At 53.1% G+C, this 17,187-nt stretch overlaps 1 protein-coding gene across 2 annotated transcripts in view; it reads left to right on the plus strand.

The window, feature by feature from the left end:
• The first annotated feature begins 3,336 nt into the window (after positions 1 to 3,336).
• The window catches only part of LOC102515882, a 111,706-nt gene continuing 97,855 nt past the window's right edge, over positions 3,337 to 17,187 (plus strand). The window contains exons 1-5 of one of the 2 annotated variants that reach the window (XM_032460786.1): positions 3,337 to 3,470; positions 4,120 to 4,301; positions 7,276 to 7,421; positions 13,875 to 13,978; positions 16,084 to 16,249. In XM_032460786.1, coding sequence (XP_032316677.1) covers positions 4,205 to 4,301; positions 7,276 to 7,421; positions 13,875 to 13,978; positions 16,084 to 16,249 — 513 coding nt within the window. In that variant the 5' untranslated portion in view covers positions 3,337 to 3,470; positions 4,120 to 4,204. Of the gene's footprint in view, positions 3,471 to 4,119; positions 4,302 to 7,275; positions 7,422 to 13,874; positions 13,979 to 16,083; positions 16,250 to 17,187 lie in introns of those variants that run through there. The other variant, XM_032460787.1, reaches the window with a different exon arrangement.

Here is a 17,187-nt window from a genome sequence, read left to right on the forward strand (position 1 = left end):
GGGGCGTGCTACTGGCATCAATGGGTAGAGGCTGGAGATGCTGCTAAACATTGTTACACTGTCCAGGACAGCCCCCACAATAGAGTTATACACCCCAAAATATTAATACTGCTGAGGCTGAGAAACTCATGTATACATCTGTTAGGAGAGGGCCAAGCACAAGTAACACTGGGTAACATTTATTAATCACTTGTTATTATCTTTATTTTCTTCCTCGCTCTCTTGGGGTCTGCAGCCACCCAGCCGTCCCTTGAGCTGGGAGCAGGCAGCTCATGAGCCAGATGAGCGAGAGACGTGGGAGCAAGGATGCCTAAATAGTCCAGGTGGGGTTGGTTCTTAGAGGGTGTCATGTTGTCCAGGTGACACTACGCCCTCTGTCTGCCCTGCAGGGTCAGCTGATCCCCACCTCCCCGTGGGCACCAGATACACCTATCACTTCTCCACCAACACCAGCACAGGCCTGCAGGGGGTCCAGGTGGAGGGGAGTGGTGTTGGCCTCCAAGGCTTGGTCACCCTCGATGTGCTTGGCCCTTGCCAGATGGCCTTACAGGTGAGTATCTCTGGGTAACCAGGAGGTCATGTTGACACTGGGGAGAGCCACGGGGAAGCCACAGCCCCTTAAATTTCCAGTTTGTCTGATAAATGGAGACGAGATTTCTGAGGGATCTCAGATTCAGCAAGTGAGGCCTCTGGAGAGAGAGTAACGTGTGAACCTCCCTGTTGAGCCAGTTTTCCCAGAGCACAGAGCACCTTGTTCCTGATCTCCATCCTGAATTCCTTTCAGAGTGTTGGAGGTCAGCGGATGCAGCAGCTTGTGATTTAATCCAAGCAGAGTTAGAAGGCAAGTGCCAACGTGATCCAATCCTTGTAGAGGCAGATGGCAAGTGCCAATTTTTAGTTAGCATTTTTCATATTCTTTTTCATTATAGTTACTACAAGATATTGAATATAGTTCCTGTGCTGTACAGTAAAACCTTGTTTATCCTAACTTATTTTTGTTTGTACTGCATAGCCATATGAATCTCACTCAAACTTGCAGGGCCTTCTGGGGCATAGAGAACTTTCTGTACATTTAGTGGGGAGCAGAGGTGCCTGGAGATACTCAGCATCTACCACCCCGACACTAGACCCTTCTGCTCAAGGGATGGACCTCTCTGCCAGGCCCCCAACCATGTATCATGCTGGGCCCCAGAACTACTTTGTGGGTGGTGAGGGTGCTGGTGTGGAATATCCCAGGAGAGGTCACCAATTCTCAGTGCATTCTGCTTCAGCTCCAAAACTTCCAGATGACATCCATTCTGGGGTCCAAGGCAGAAGTTTTGAAGGAGTCAGAGACGTTGAGGTAAGACGCTGGGCTTTGCTCCCAGTGGGACCAGATATGTGATCCCTGTTCCTTCTTCCACTGGCTGCCAGGAACTGGAGACACCAAATTATATTGGAAGAACCCAATTAGGGTGACCCCCTACAGCAGAAAGATGTCACCTTGAAGTTCAAAGATAGTTCCATCTTTGTTTTGACCGGGTAAGCACCCAGACCAGACCATGGATGAGGACCACTGGGAGCTGTCCTGATATGGGGGACTTGAGTGACTCCAGATAGCCTCTGGTGTCCTTCCCTTATCTGCTGGAAGGAAGTTACCCCATATTTTCCTGCCTGTCACCCCCAGCATGTCCAGATTTTATGTTTACCCAGCACCCTCTGGGCATCACCCTTGAAAACATTTTGGAAGACACTGGGCGCCCACTGAAGCCAGCCTCTCTACCCTCCCCCTCTCTGCCCAGATGGGGGTTTTCCTCGAGACCCATGGTTTCTCCCTTCCCAAGCTAAGCTCGCCTTTGTGACCCAGCCAAGCCTGGAATTCTCCCTCTGGCCTGTTTCCCAGGACTCCCTGCCAGTGGCCTCAGTGGCCTCAAAGCTCAGTCCACCCCCCCAGCCTGAAGACAAGCCCATCTCCAGATTCCTCTTCCTTTTTTATTGCAAATTCATTTGTTAAAAAATAAAGCCTTTGTGCAGGAATATAGGGATGGGGGATGCCTTCTAGGGGCAGATGGATCCTTGCTGAAAAGCTTAGGGTGGTCTTCTCCGAGGGGGCAGTCAGGGCTATTGTCCTGGGCTTCTCATCAAATGCTAAGTCAGTGGGCAGGGCTGTCAGCTCCTTGAGAGAGCAGACTGACGTTAGCTATTCTGGAAGGGGCGGGCGCCTTTAGCATTTCCCTGTAGCTAGAGGCCTGAGATCCAGGGAGCTGCCTCCAACAGGCCCTCAGACTGCAGTTGGAGCTGGAGAGGGGGCAGTGACCTCCTGGGGAGGGTCAAGTAGGGACACTTGCGTCTGTCAAGGTTCTGCTTGCTGGCTGGCAGTTTCCCCTACATCGTGGGGCACCTGTCTCTTCTACCCCCATGCACAAAGGCCCCGAAGTCCCCATCCCCTCACCTGGCAGATACCAGCTGCAAGCTCCTTTCTGTCAGGTGAGGGATGGTGGGAAAAGCACTGGGCTGAATTTGGTCCTAGCTCCTCCCACGCTTGCTGTGTGACCCCCTCCAGCAGCTCCCCCTCTCTTGGCTTCATTTCCTCCTGCACACAGTACTGGAGTCTAAGTCACTTCCAGCTCAGGTCTGAGACCTGTGAGGCCAGGGCCAGCCTGCCTGGGTTTGAATCCCAGCTGTGGTTCTGAACAAGTCACTTTATAGTTCTGCCTCACGTTTCCTCATATAGAGTGTGAGTGGAGGGTTGCTAAGTGCCTCCCTGGTGGGCTGGCAAATGAGCAGCTTTGTAGTGCAGGAAGCCCATGGAAGGTCAGTTTATTTTTCATTCTGGGTTCATGCGCATGCATGTACATTTTAAGTGGTGACAAGGCTGGGAGCAGCTTTGAGCCCAGGAGTCGTCTGCCTCTTGTGTTTGAGAAATTGCTGGAGAGCTGAGCTGAGGGGGGAAGCAAGACCATTTGGAGGGATGTGGGGGTACCTGGGTGCTTTTTATGGGATTGTCCTGTGGGAAGGGGCCAGGCTCGAGGGCCAGGGATGCTGTTAATGAAGAGGCGGCCTGGGCTCTTGGAAGGGTCGCCCCTGACGCCCGTCCCCCTCCCCACCACATAGCGCCGCCCTGGGCCGCGTGCCGCTGCGCTTTGTCCTGCAGGCGCGGCGTGTGGCCCGCCTGTGTCCCGGCCCCGCTGAGCCCCGCTGGGCGCTGAACGTGAAGCGCGCGGTGCTGAGCCTCCTGCAGGGTCACCCGGGTGCCCAAGACCCCCAGACCGTCGAGGAGGTGAGGTCTGAGCCTGGGTGGGGTTGGTGGTGGAGTGAGAGGGGAGCAGGACGCTGATCGGGCCCCACTTGCCCAGGAGGATATCCTGGGCAGGTGTCCCACCACATACCAGCAACGCGGAACCAGGCTGCGCAAGACCAAGGACCTGGTGCGATGCTCCCTGCGCAGGGCGCGCTCCTCCCTGCGCTCCCAGGCTCTGCCCTCCGTGGAGGTGAGTGCTGGGCGGGCGCCCTTCCCATCTTGTGTCCTCATCGGCCTTCTTTCCCCTCCTCTCTCCTTAGTCCCTCCCTTGTCTCTTTCCTCTCTGCACCCCTCCCCTCCTCCACCTCTCAGCTCCTGGGCCCGCCACCCTGCTTCCCTCCCGCTGCTTCTCCCCTTTCCCTTCCCCCCACTTCCTCCTCTCTCTCCCCAACTCCTCTCCCTTCCCCTCCTCTCAATCCCCACTCTTCTCTCTTCTCTCCTCCCTCCTCCCCTCCTCCCCTCCTGTCCTTAGCTCCCTGCAGATGGAAGTGTTGTGTAAATGGTAAGCATCTGAGCAAGGATAAGAGATGGTCATTGTCAACATTAACACTGTTAAATAAAGTCCCAGCATCTAGAGGCTGATGGGGGACCATGGGGTCTCTGGTCTTATTTTCCAACGGAGATTCTGTGGTTGGTCTCCTTGGGTTACTGTTTCCTACACTTTCCTGCTTCCCTTGGCCTTTCTCCTTCCTCCTCCCTCTATCCTGAAGCTCCACTCTAGTCCCCAGTGAGTTGCCCCCAGCCTTGGCCCTTGCTGCCAGTATCAGGGGCCCCAAGGGGTTTCTGTCACAGCCGAGGCCTAGCCTGAGCCGCCACCTCTTCCCCACATCGTCCTGCAGCCGGGCCTGGCCTCCCACCTGACCTGCCTCCAGAGTTTCCAGGCCGACTGTGCTGAGGGAGGCGTCCTGCGTGGAGCTGGACACCATGGGGCGCCTCTTCCAGGAGGCCAGTGCCGTGCAGATGCGGACCCTTTCCTCGCTCACCCTGCTGCATGAGATGCCCCTGGATTCAGCTGTCACAGGTGACCGAGGGTGGGCACAGGACCCTTAGGGGAGCCTCATAGCCTCCTCTGGCCAGAGGAGCTCAAGCAGGCCTAGGTTCCTTTGGTCTGTCCCCGTCTGGATATCCTTGAACTATTTCTGAGAATGGCCATTGTCAGGAGAGTCAGCCTCTTTTTCTAGAAGTTTCTCTGAACGTTTCTGCTGCCTCACATGGCTCAGGCTTGGTCTTAGCCTCTTCCCTGGGTTGTCTTGAGTGGAGATGGAACCTTCTGGTTTTCAGTTTTTGTGGGATAATCCCCCTTACATCTGATGACCTCTCAGCCTGACCATTTTGGGGGAGGGGGGCTGACTGAGGTTACCCAATTTTCTGGAACGTTCCTGCCAACACATAGCATCCCCTGGAGCTTGGTTCCCTCCTATGAGTTTTTGCATAGAAGGAAACAAGCAAGGCATGCATCTGAGGTAAAGAGATCTTTGTGTGTGTGTGGGTGTGTGATGTAAAATGGCTATTTCCCTGAATAATGAAATAAGGATGGTTAATTCTTACTGCTGACTATTTGGAAGGATTTACTGTGGGCCAGTAGCTGTGCTGAATGCTTTATTATTTAGTTTAATTCTCATCATGACCCTATTAGGAAGTTACTGTTATTATTATGTTACCGAATCCAAACTCGTTCTGCTCGCCACACTGACAGGCCAATAAATCAGGAAACAGGTGTTGGGGCAAGGAATAACGACTTTATTCAGAGAGCCAGCAGACCGAGAGGATGGCAGACTAATGTCTTGGAGAACCATCCTACTCAAATCAAAATTCAGGCTCCTTTTATACTTAAAAAGGGGAGGAGGTGTGGTTGGTTGGTGCAAACTTCTTGGTGTAGGAATTCTTTGATCTTGTAGCTGTCCATGTGGGTCAGGCCGTGGTGCCTCTGTAAAACCTCTAATAAAACAAATGTTATTTTCTATTTTGCAACTTATCATCTTTATGTAAGGGCTCAAAGGTTGGAACCTTGAGAATAGGCTCTCCTGTCTATTTCAGGCTAAAGGCAACAATGTTCTTTTACAAAAAGTGCAGAGCTGGCAAGACTGAGCCTAGAAAACAGGGCACAGGGGTAAAGCCAAAGGAACAGATCTAATATGGAGTCAGATTTGTTCTTTTCTGTTACAATTAGTTATCTTTTTCACCTAAGGAAACTGTGGCTCCAAGAAATAAAATGACGTGTCTGAAGACACAGTTAACAAGAGGGAGAGCTGGGACTTATACCTGTGCAGTCTTTTCTGCAGCCCTGGCTGGTAATCACGTTTGTCTTGGAGGACAGACTCACTGCTCCACCCGAGGGAGAACCCAGCCTGGGGGTACGGAAGCGCTGGGGCTTCCCAGCATTCCTTCCAGCTCCTTGGAACATAGGCTGAGCTCCCAGGCTGACCTGCCCGCTGAGCCTCCCTGCAGGCACAGATACTAGCAGTGACTGGGGCATCTAGTGTCAGGACCTGGTGTTTCCCCACTGAGTTGAATGAGCTTTTCATTTTCTTTATAAATAGCTGTAATTGAGATGTAATTCACATACAGTGCAGTGCATCCATTTCAGGTGAACAATTCAGTGACTTCTAGGATAGTCAGAGTTGTGCATCTGTTGTCACAATCAACTTTACGACATTTTCATCGCTCCAAAAAGAAACCTTACACCCATTTGCCATCACCTCCTGTTCCCCCAGCCTCTGGAAACTACTAATCTACTTTCTGCCTCTATAGATTTGCCCATTCTGGACATTTCACGTAAATAGAATCACACAGTGTGTGACCTTTTATGTCTGGCTTCTTTCACTTCCCATAATTTTGTCAAAGTTCATCTATGTTGTAGCATGTGTCAGAACTTCTTTTTTTTTTTTAATTTCTATAGAAGTATAGTTGACTTACAATGTTGTGTTAGTTTCATGTGTGTGGCAAAGTGATTCAGTTATACGTATACATATATATTCTTTTCAGATCCTTTTCCATTGTTGGTTATTATAAGATATTGAATATAATTCCCTAAGTTACAGTAGGTCCTTGTTGTTTATCCCTTTTATATATAGTAGTGTGTATGTGTTAACCCCAAACTCCAAATTTATCCCTCCCCCGAGCCCTTTCCCCTTTGGGAACCATAGTTTGTTTTCTGTGTCTTTGGATGTATTTCAGGTTTGTAAGTAAAGGACTTCATTTCTTTTTATTGCTGATTAATCTTCCATTGTGTAGGTGAGGTTTTCATGATTTCTCTGTCAATCCCAAGGGGGCTTTGGCTGTGGTTATTTGGCTATCCCTTACTGATGAGTACTGTCAACTGAAATAAAATCACACAGTGTGAGAGTTGTGGGTTAAGTTTTATTTGGGGCAAAATGAGGACCGTAGCCCGGGAGACAGCATCCCAGAAAGCTCTGAGAAACTGCTCCAAAGAGGCAGGGGGAGGACTCAGTATTATAAATGACTTCAGTGAAGGGAGGACGTGCAGTCAAGAATACGTTTAGGCAGAGGCCTGCTGCTAGTCACGAGGAGCAGATGTCACCGTTAATGATTTTAGTGCTTTTCTAGATACGAGGAGACGCAAGAATTGGGATCATAAGATCTTTTCATGAAAATATTTAACTATCTGAAGGCCCGTTCAGCCAGTTTTCCCAGAGCACAGAGCCCCCTCATTCCTGATCTCCATCCTGAACTCCTTTCAGGGTGTGTTGGAGGTCAGCGGCTGCAGTGGCTCATGATTTAATCCAAGCAGAGTTGGATGGCAAGGGCAAACATGACCCAATCCTTGTAGAGGCAGATGGCAAGTGCCAGTTTTTAGTTAGCATACATAGGTTGTTTCCTGTCTTTTGCTGTTAGCAGTAACACTGCTATGATTTTCCTTGGGCAGGTCCCCCTCCCCTGTTACCCAAAACATACTGATGGAAGCTTTGGCAGGGTGTTGGGGTGGCCCTCAGGGATCCTTCTACTCACTGTGGCATACGGTTGTCCCTGTCTAGCACTTCCCATCTCAGACCCAGATGATGGAGACTTAACCCTGAGCAGCCTGTTGTATGAATGGGAGGAGACATTGTCCCAGGCTACGGTGGCCACAGTGGCTGCATCAGTGAGGAAGCTGTGCCTGGCTCAGACCACAAGCTTTGAGGTAAGTGGCTTCTCCAGCTCTAGGCCAGGATCTGCCTGGGACCTGGGTCCCTGGGACACCGTCCTCTTCCTGTCAGATTCTTTATGGTCTACTCTCTCAGGTGTTCAGTATCAGGGCTGCTGTGTACAGTTGGGCAGGTTGTACACTGCACAACTGTGCCTAGTTGTGAAAGCAAAGAAGGGGAAGAAATCTGGCTTGTGTGTGATCCACTGCAGGTTGGAGGTGAGCCTGGGGGAGACCTTTTTCTCATCTGTCTGTCTATGGGCAAACAGTCCTGTTGGGCCCCTAGTCTAACCCTCTGAACCTGTCCTGTCCTGGAGATCTCTCAGGAAATCTCTACCGTACCCAAGCCTCAGCACTGAGAACTTTCCACCAAGTCAAAAAACACACGGGCCAGGCCTTCCCTGGAATGCTCAACTGTTTTGAGTCAAGGGGTGGACACCATGTGGAGGTCTCATGGCTCGGAGAGGTTCAGAAGGCTCTGAGACATCTGGCTGGTTTCCTGCTCTGTGACTGAGGATGGTGGTTCTGAGAGTGCCAAGGCTGGGCTGTGATGTGCTTCTCCCTGCCTGTTTTGTCCTGAGACCAAGCCCTCCACTTGTGTGTAAGAGGAGCGCCCAGGAGGAAATCTTAGCACCCTCCCTAGGGAAAGAAAATGATGCGCTGGGGCCCCGCGTGGAGCCTGCCTCCCCACATTGCCCTCCTGGTAGGACTTTCCACATTCACAGGACCGATGTTCCCATCGGCAGCACCCAGGGTGGCTGGTTTGCCCAACATGTGAACTCTTCAGTTGGCCCTTATGATAATGAGACACAGACAGTGCCCTGCTTTCCTGGAGCATAAAATCCAGCCTAGGGGAGATGGGTGATAATCACGGCAAATGGAGGAGGGTTTTAGCTGTGGATGAGCGAGGTGAGGAGAACAGAGCAGGGATGTGGCTGAGTGGACGCCTTAGACCAGGGTCCTAGCAGGAGACGCTTCAATTGAGACCTGGGGTGGTCCCTTGAGCATCTAGGGGAGGAGTGCGCCAAAGTCCCGAGTCTGAACCTCATGGGTATGTTTGGGGAGCAGGCAGCCCAGCCAGGCTGGAGCTAGACACCGAGGACCAGTGGGGCCAGCCCCTACAGGGCCTCATAATCCCTTCCAGAACATCCTTGCCACATAGAAATCTTTTATGTACCATCCCTGCCATCCACAGCTCAGGGCTGGATGGCACCAGTGGCATTTTGGGGACTTTCACTGCATCCACTATTTCTGCCCATCTCAGCATTGCTCCTGACTTCAGCGTGAGAACTGTGGCGTTTCCCAGAAGGCATTAAAGATGCTGGGGCTTTTCAGATTGAAGCCCCAGGAACTGGGGGCCAAGGAGAGAAGAATGGGGTGTCTTTGCTTTAATCGCACAACAGCCTGGGAGGGCTCCAAATATACTTGTTTGTTTATTTGGGATGCTGCAGATTTATAAATACCTGTTTCACTGGCTGCTTTCATAGGACCAAGGACTTAGGGGCTGTTATGTGCCCAGCTGGACAGAAATAGGTTGTTCCAGGTGTGGACAGAGCTGGGCAGCAGCCCCGGTTCTCGGCATGGTACCAGGTGTGCCAGGTGCCCCCCTACCCTCTGGAAGCTCTGTTTTCCCGGCAGCACTTGGGAAAGGGGGCTTCTCAGATACACAGATACCCAGACCGCAACCCTCCATATTCTGGCCTGGCAGGTCTGCGCCGAGAACAGGCATCTGGGTGCAAAGCTTTGTGTTTCTCATGCAGAGTCAGTGGAGAAGGATGTTGGGAGGCCGGTGCCCATCCAGCCGCAGCCTCAGATCCGGGAGTACCTTTAGTGCTGGAAATGCCTCCCTTCGGAATTCTCAGCATCTGAGGCCCTTGCGGGTGGCACTGCCTGTGTGAGGCAAAGCGTTTTGTTCAGGAACTTGGAGAGAATGGGTGGGAGGCATCCTGACTGGGGTAGTCAGCCTCGGTCCCTGGGGGGCTGGGCTGGAATGGCACAGACCCTTGTGTCCTGCTCGGCTGCAGGAAACAGAGACGGGTACACAGTGCGCCTGGGGTCCTGAGCCCCCCAGGGGGCTGGGGAGACGAGTAGAGCAGAGAAGAGGGGTAAAGAGGGCAGAGTGGGGGTAGCATGGGATACATTTAAAATGATGGATGCCTGGAAAGGACTCACTGGGGAGGTGACGCTGAGTAAAACTCTGAAGGAGGTGAGGAGTGAGGCGTGTGGGTATGGGTGGGGAGGCCCAGGCAGAGGGGAGGCCCAGCACATGCTGCAGGGCAGGAGCTGCACCGTGAGTTTGAGTTTGAGCACAACTTTGAGTGACAAGGAGGCCCATGTGACTGGAGGAGACTGGGGAGGGTGAGGGGACAGGGTCACTCCCTTAGTGGAGCACACAGGTCACTTTTTCTCGGGATAAATGGGGAGCCTCGGTGGGTGTTGTGCAGAGGAGGGAGGTTGCCCTCCGAGGTACATTACAGTGCTCACCTTCTGGCTGAGGGTGGAGCATAGACTGAGGACCGGGCGGGATGCTAGGAACCCAGTTAAGAGGCTGTTACGGTAACGCAGATAGGAGATGGAGGCTTGGTCTCGGGAGGTCACAGAGGGGTGGGGAGAAGGTCAGATTCAGGTATACATTGAAAAAAATATATAAAACACATGGAATATGTATATAATATATTGATTTTGTAATATATTGAATATGTATATTGGGTGTATCTATTGATTCTCTGAGTACACATACAATATATATTGAACGTAGAATGCATATGTGTATCAAATGCATATTGAGCACACACACGTATACACATACATTGTTCATTTTGTGTATATATAGCAGAGGCGTGCCTGCGGCTGGCTTCACTGTTTCTGTGACCAGGAGCCGAGGCCCTAGCTCACTGCTCTCTCAAATCTTTGATCTTGTGGGCTTTGCTCAGGGAGCCCCACGGGAGTCAGAGAGCAGCCCAAAGGAAAGGGCCGTCGGCCCGGTGAGGTGGCGCTCCAAGCCACTGGCCGGTGGGTCACAGAGCCGGCTGTTAACCCAGGCTGGCCGGCCGGCCGGCCGGCCGGCCCACAGCAGGGATTGTCACCTGGGGCCGCCCCGGGCACTGTCGGATGTTCAGCAGCACCCCTGGCCTCTCCCCACCCCAGCTGTGACAACTCAAAGTGTCTCCAGATATTGCCGGAGTCCCCTGGGGGGCACGGTCACCCCCGTTGAGAACCACTGCTCTCCAGCCTGTGTTCTAACTGTGGCGCTGCCGGACCTCACGAAATGCCAGGAAGCTGCAGGCCAGGCCCTCTTCCTCCCACCTGGTCCCCATAGCCCCCACTGTCTGGTCCCCTGACCGGGCATTTCCCCTGGCAGAGGTGGCTCAGGGCCAGGCATGCCCTCCCAGAGACTGGCAGTGACAGCCCCAGAGGGCGCAGGGCGGCTGTCCTGTATTTACAGCACTAACAGGGTAGTGGATTGTTCCACCGGGGAGGTCCCCTGGGCTGGGGGTGAATTGCTGGGGACCTTGTTCCTGAAAATGGCTTTTCAGGGATGCCTGAGTGCACATTCAGCAGCTGCTCGGCCCCCCGGGAGGGCTGAGGGCCTGACGGTTACCGGGGACACCGACCCGTGGGCTTCAGCTGGGAATGCCTTCGCCCCTCCCCATTGTTGGTGGGCAGGAGACAAGATTGGTTTTTTCAGTCAGAAAACAAAAACCAAGATTTAGCATTCAATAGACAGCAAATTCCCCAGCCTGACCCTCCACAGACAGGCCCTGGTGTTTCAACGAGGGGGGCAGTGGGGTGGGATGGCCAAGAGCCTGACGGAATGATGGAGGAGACAGAGAGAGGCAGGCCGGTCGGCTCCCCCGGCTACCAGGGAGGGTGCCTGGGGGAGGGCACGGCTCATGACCACCATCTGGGCTGCTCAGAATAGAACACCCAAGTCACAGCCAAGCACGTTAGGGACAGTGTGGACGGTGCCGTGCCAGAGCTGGCTTGCACCGACTTGCCAGAGCCGATGGTCAGATTTCCAGGAGTCCTGCAGGCTGGTGGTTAAACAGACATTACTAAAGATTAAATTAGACTGACTCACAATGAAAATGAATCATACTAGAAAAAAGGGGATGAGCACTCAAAATCGTCACTACCTGGTCATTTTACTACACTGTTGTCTTCGCCCTGGAGGTCGTCTGCGTGTCCCCTAGGGTGGAAATACGACAGATGTTGTGCTTCTGCGCAGCGATTCCCACATGTGCGTTCAGTGAGAGCTCTCGGGCGGCTGGAGACCGGCCGCAGTGCGAGTAATCACGCCACGGAGACTGGCAAACGCTGCAAATCAGGACTTTTATTTTTCTTCATGGCCTGAAGTGTAGGACACTGGTTAAGGGTGTGGGTTCTGGTCTCGACTCTGCCACTTAGCTGTGTGGCCGCTGACACCTGACTTCAGTCCCTCTGTCAAGTGGGGATAATGCCAGCCCCTCTTCATAGGGTGTGGTGAATGTCACGTGAGGTGGTGCCTGCAAAGCGCCTAAAGCAGCGCCTGGCACTCAGTCGAGGCTCCACACAAAGTCACCACTGTTGTTATAGTTACTGTTACCATTGTGCGTGGCTGCTGTTAATGGCGATGAGAGTGACAGGCTCCTCACCCAGGAGGCAGGAGCCCTGCCCTTCCTCCATCCCGAGAGCCTCTCGGGATGAGCTGCCCTGATCCCTCCCGCTGTGCCTGGCTGGGGAAAGCTAGTCCTGAAGCCAACACTTGTGGCCTGAGGCCTCCCAGAGCAGGAGGTGTGCTCCCGGGCAGATGCCTGGCTCTCTGCAGGCGGGAGGATGCCCGGCCAGGCCCAGCTGCTGCACACTTGCTGGAGATCTTAAAAGCACGTGCGTTCCAAGTCTAGGGAATCACGGATGATGCCAGGGAAAGGCAGCCACCAGCTGGAGGGAAATGTGGCTGAGTCCTTCCGGAAGGTGGGCGGTTGCCTCAGACTGGGATGGCTGAGAGTCTTTGAGGCCTGGCGGTGGTCAGGGCCACTGTGATGGTGGCAGTGAGTCCATACAGGGGGCTGGCTTGTGTGTCCTGCACGAGGAAGTAAAGGCAGAATTAAGGGTCCCTATCTGCTCCACTGGCAGAAGGCACACGATAGGGATACTGCCCAGACCCTGGGAACAGACTTGCTGGTGGGTAGGATGGGTGAGCCATGCTGGCTGGTTGAGGGGCCTGTTTCACACTTACGTCTTGCTGAGGTCAAGCTGTGTGCCCAGAGACTCGGTCCCAGCTCCTTAGAGCCAAGGAGGCCGGGGATGAGGCAAGCCCGTCCCAGCCTCACTGGACCCCTGGCTGGTGGGGGTGAGTGGTGGAGGGGAGCTTGGGGGCTGCCAGTAGGAAGCCAGGACCTTGTCACTCTTTCTGTGATTCTGGGTTCAGGCCAAGGCAATGAGTCTGAGACTGAAGAGGCCCTAGGAAGGGAAGGCAGGGCATGTAGCCTGCATCTCAAAACAGCTATCTCCTGAAACCCGAGAGGTACAGGCTCTGAATAGAGTCCTTTATTTCCTTGTGAGGTTTTGGACACTGGGTGACTGTGCTGGTCAGATTTGCAGACAAGGGGCCAACCTCTGTTCAGTAGCTGTCACTGTTACTAATTCTAAAAGGCATTTACATATTTTTTTCATTAAAAAATACCAGAAAAGACTGCCACCTCACTGGCTTTGTGAGATGCGCTTACTTATCACAATAGCCAGATTACAACCACAGTGAGTGTGTACTGAGCTCTTAGAGTGTGAAGCCTACAAATGCAGATACCATGTCTCTTTTCGCGCCCATGTCCCTAGCCCCAGTGCATGCCTGGCACACAGTAGGTACCTGATAAAAGCTTGTTAAAGAATCAAAATGGGCCAGCCTGTGTGCCAGGGGCTTGGGATTCAGTGGAAAGAAGCCCCGAACGAGCAGCCTCTTCTCTTTGGGTCTGTGACACAGTAGGTAGGAGATACCAGCACTGGGGGGGAGGAGGGTATAGCTCAGTGGTAAAGCGCGTGCTTACTACCCGTGAGGTCCTGGGTTCAATCCCCAGTACCTCCGTTAAAAAGAAAATAAACCTAATTACCGCCCCACCAGAAAAACAAAAACAAAAACAAAAAACCCCAAAACCCCACATCCTGTTTAAGAAAAAAATTCTGTGCAATGATGGACTTCCTCAAACATGTTTCTGTTATATCTGAAAAACTTCAGCTGAAGTTTAAATAGCTGGCAAGAGTAAAAATCTGACATACTGTAAGTATAGATATTTTGAAATAAAAGTGTGGCCGATGGGCTGGAAACTAGTGTTTAATAGCCACCATTATCCATTAAAAAAAAAGATACTAGCACTGTTCCCACCTTCTCTGCAGGGGTGTCTGGAGGTGGGGATGGGGGTAGATGAGGTGACCCCTGGGGGTCGGGCCTCTCCCACTGTCCCCTCGGCTTTCCAGGCTGCAGAGCTGTTCCTGTCACTGGTGTCTGAGCTCCGGGGCCTCTCCGCGGTCGAACTGATGGAACTCTGGGGACATTCTTTTTTTAGATGCCGAGACAACTGGTAAGGGCCTCTCTTTGGGCCTGGGGGCTGTGTCAGGAGCTGGCTGGGGGTCCTGGTGGGGCCGGGTCATCCTGATGCTCTCCCAGGTCCCCATTGAGGGATGGATGGCGACGTTTCATCTCATCCCTGTGGTACTGACTTGTCCTCCAGCCTGAGGGATGTCGGCCAAGAGGGCGATTAAGTGGGGAGCTTGGAGGTTCCCACGGGGCGGCGTGAGGAGCCCGGAAGCTGAAGTGGCTGGTGGGATAAAGACAGGCATTGTTCCCTCCCCACACAGGGACCCTCTTGCTGAGCGCTGGAATTAGCATTCCAATACGCCTTGGGTACCCTTCTGCTGGGGGGAGGGGGTTGGGGGGCGGTGCTGGGCAGGGCTGGGATCCCACCTTGGACCCTGCTGATGTGGGGCCAGCAAAGGCTGTAGAGAGACCCCCAAGTGTGGAGTGGAAACTCTGAGGACTAACTCCACTGGCTGAGGACTGTGCAGGGGAAGGCTTTGGGCTCTGTCCCCATGTCTAGCTGTTCACCAGGCCCCTGGGTTACAGATTTCAAGCCTGTGAGTTTTTCAAAGGCTCTCAAAAAGATTTTGAGGCCTGAAAGAATTTTATCGATTCTGAAATATGAAAGAACTGCTCCCCTCCCCCAAATTCACATCACCAAATGTCTAACGGAATGACTACAAAACTTAGTAGCTGTTAACGCACAGATTCCTTTCAAGCCTTTTATCTGTATTCACTCATTTAATCCTCACGATGATCCCATGAGGTATGTAGATTTATTATTCCTATGTTAACAGCTGTGGAAGGAAACCAAGGCCCAGAGCAGTTAGGAGACTTGCCCAAAGTCACAGAGCAGAGTTGAGATTTGAACCCAGGTGGTCTGTGCTTCTCCATCCAATCCTTATGGGCTTAAAGATAGGTGATGTTTGACTTGGGCCCATTTTAATTATCTTTGGTATAGGGAGGGGCCCTCCTTTTCTTCATATGGAGCTGCCTGTTCCCCTGGTGACATACCCTGCTTGTCACTCAGGATTTTCCCACAAGCTCTTATGTCTCAGTTGTCTACCTAGATGTCAGGAGTCAAGGAGACAGGAGACCATCCCTAAACCTAGAAGTTTCCAAGAGGACTGATACTCTTGAGAGAATTCTCTTTTCCTCACCACCTCCTCCATTTCTGCCCAGAGCCTGGTTCCCCAGGGTCCAAGTCTATAAGGAAAAAAGAGGAAATACAGGGTGAGAGATGAGAAGGGCAGGTAGGGCATTCCTCAGACAAAGTAGCCTGAAGGATCACAGTCAACTTGGGACAGGTCCAGTCATCAGCATTCCCATTTTACAGATGAGCAGATTGAGGCCAGAGACTGTTTATGGGCAGATGGTATGTGTGGAGCAGGGGATGCCTGGTCCTCTGTGGCCATGGGTGTCACTCATCAGGGTTGATGGGGTGGGGGTGACTAATCCACACACCACCCCCCACCCCGTGTGCCCTGTTGCCTCGTGTGGCCCCCAGCTCTGGGAACCTCTCATTTCTACTGTGACCCCAGGGACCCATCCTGGTTCAGTCCTCATTTCCCTGCTTAGATCCACCGTTGGACAAATGTTGAAAACCTTTCCTGAGCTTCTCAACCTTTCTGTTATCAATCAATCAATTAATCAATCAAATAAATAAACAAATAAATAAATAAAATAATCCTGCCGTTGGACTGAAAGCATTAGAGGTTTAATTAGGGGCGGCCTGCCAGTTGCTGGTTCCTGTGTTACACAAGGGGTCTCACCTGACGCAGCGACTGTGGTTGGTTTCGGGAGAGCAGTGGGCAGGCACTATGTTGCCCCAAGCTGCTGTGCCTCCTGGGGGAGCAGAACTGCCAGGGTTTAGACTGCGCTGCTGGTGTCCCCATAGGCCCTAAGAGCACCGGCCCCGGGCCAGGCTGCCTGGGGCCCAGGCCCAGCTCGGCCCCTTCCGGAGTGTGTGATCCTGGACACGTCCCTGCTGTGCCTCTCTGAGCCTCCGTTGCTCCCAGATGACCTGTGGCTACTCGAGAGGAGTCTTGGAAGGCACCTGGGGTGTGTGGCTCACCATCGTGAGGTTCCTTGGGTCTCTCTCCATCTCAGGCAACCGCTGGTGGATGCCCTGCCCTCCTGTGGCACCGAAGCCTGCGTGGGACTCATGGCAGAGCTCATCGTATCTGGGGAGGTGGAGGCAGAGGAGACAGAGGCGTGGCTCTGGTCGCTGGCTTTCCTCCCGCAGCCCACAGATGCCATGGTCCAAGTGCTGCTGGTGAGCTCCTGTGCCCCGCCCCGGCCCCGTGTGGCCTCTCCCCTGCTCGACTGCTGATTGGATGCAATGGGGAGTTGGGGGAGGAGCTGGTCTCCTCCCAGCTTTGTTCCAGTGCCTCAAGGGACCAGAGCTCATGGTCTAGTAGTGACATTCTGGCCACAGGGATGCTAGCGCCATGCAGGGCCTGCCAGGTCTCAGCTGGTGCTGGGCAGGGCCAGGCTCCCTTTTCCTTCTTTCCTCTCTCTTGCTCCTTTGTTCGGCATGCAGGCGGTAGCTGAAAGGGCAGACTCTGGTTCTCCATCTCCCCGCTTCAGCTCCCAGCCCTGTCCCTTACCAGCATGACCTCTGGCAAGGTGCTTCCCTGTCCTGCACCTCGGTTCCCATCTGTGCAGCGGGGGTCATTTGTAGGCTGAGCGTGCGGACTGATAGCCGTTGTAACATGGGCCAAGTGTGATGCACGCGGCTGGTGTCGCTGCTCTGACCACTTGTCAAGGACACGCTGGAAGCAGAGCAGGACCTGCCCTCACCTGCCTCCCTCGGGTTCTGGCCCCGCTGGACCAGGGCTTGCACCGCTCTGGCCTGTATTTGCTTGTTCTCTTGTCCAGTCACAAGGGTGCTTGTGTGCTGTGCTGGGCATGTGCCGGGGATGCGGGCTTGCTGTGTGCAGCCTAAAGGGGGAGGGCAGGAGGGAGGAAATGAGGGAGGGGAAGACAAGAGGGGAAGAGGGGAGGAAGACAGAAGATTATTTTCATGCAGTTTTAATTTTAGAGTAATTTTAAACTGACAGAAAAGTTGCAAAGATAGTGCAAAGAGTTCCTGCATACCCCTCACCGCTCCCCCATTGATAACTTCTTATGTTGCCAGAAAGTATTTGTCACAACTGAGAAACTGACATTGGTACCTTATATTTAACCAAACTAAAGCAGTTCAGATCCCAC

This window comes from Camelus ferus, chromosome 18 (assembly GCF_009834535.1).
Source record: "Camelus ferus isolate YT-003-E chromosome 18, BCGSAC_Cfer_1.0, whole genome shotgun sequence".
NCBI classification, from domain to species: domain Eukaryota; kingdom Metazoa; phylum Chordata; class Mammalia; order Artiodactyla; family Camelidae; genus Camelus; species Camelus ferus.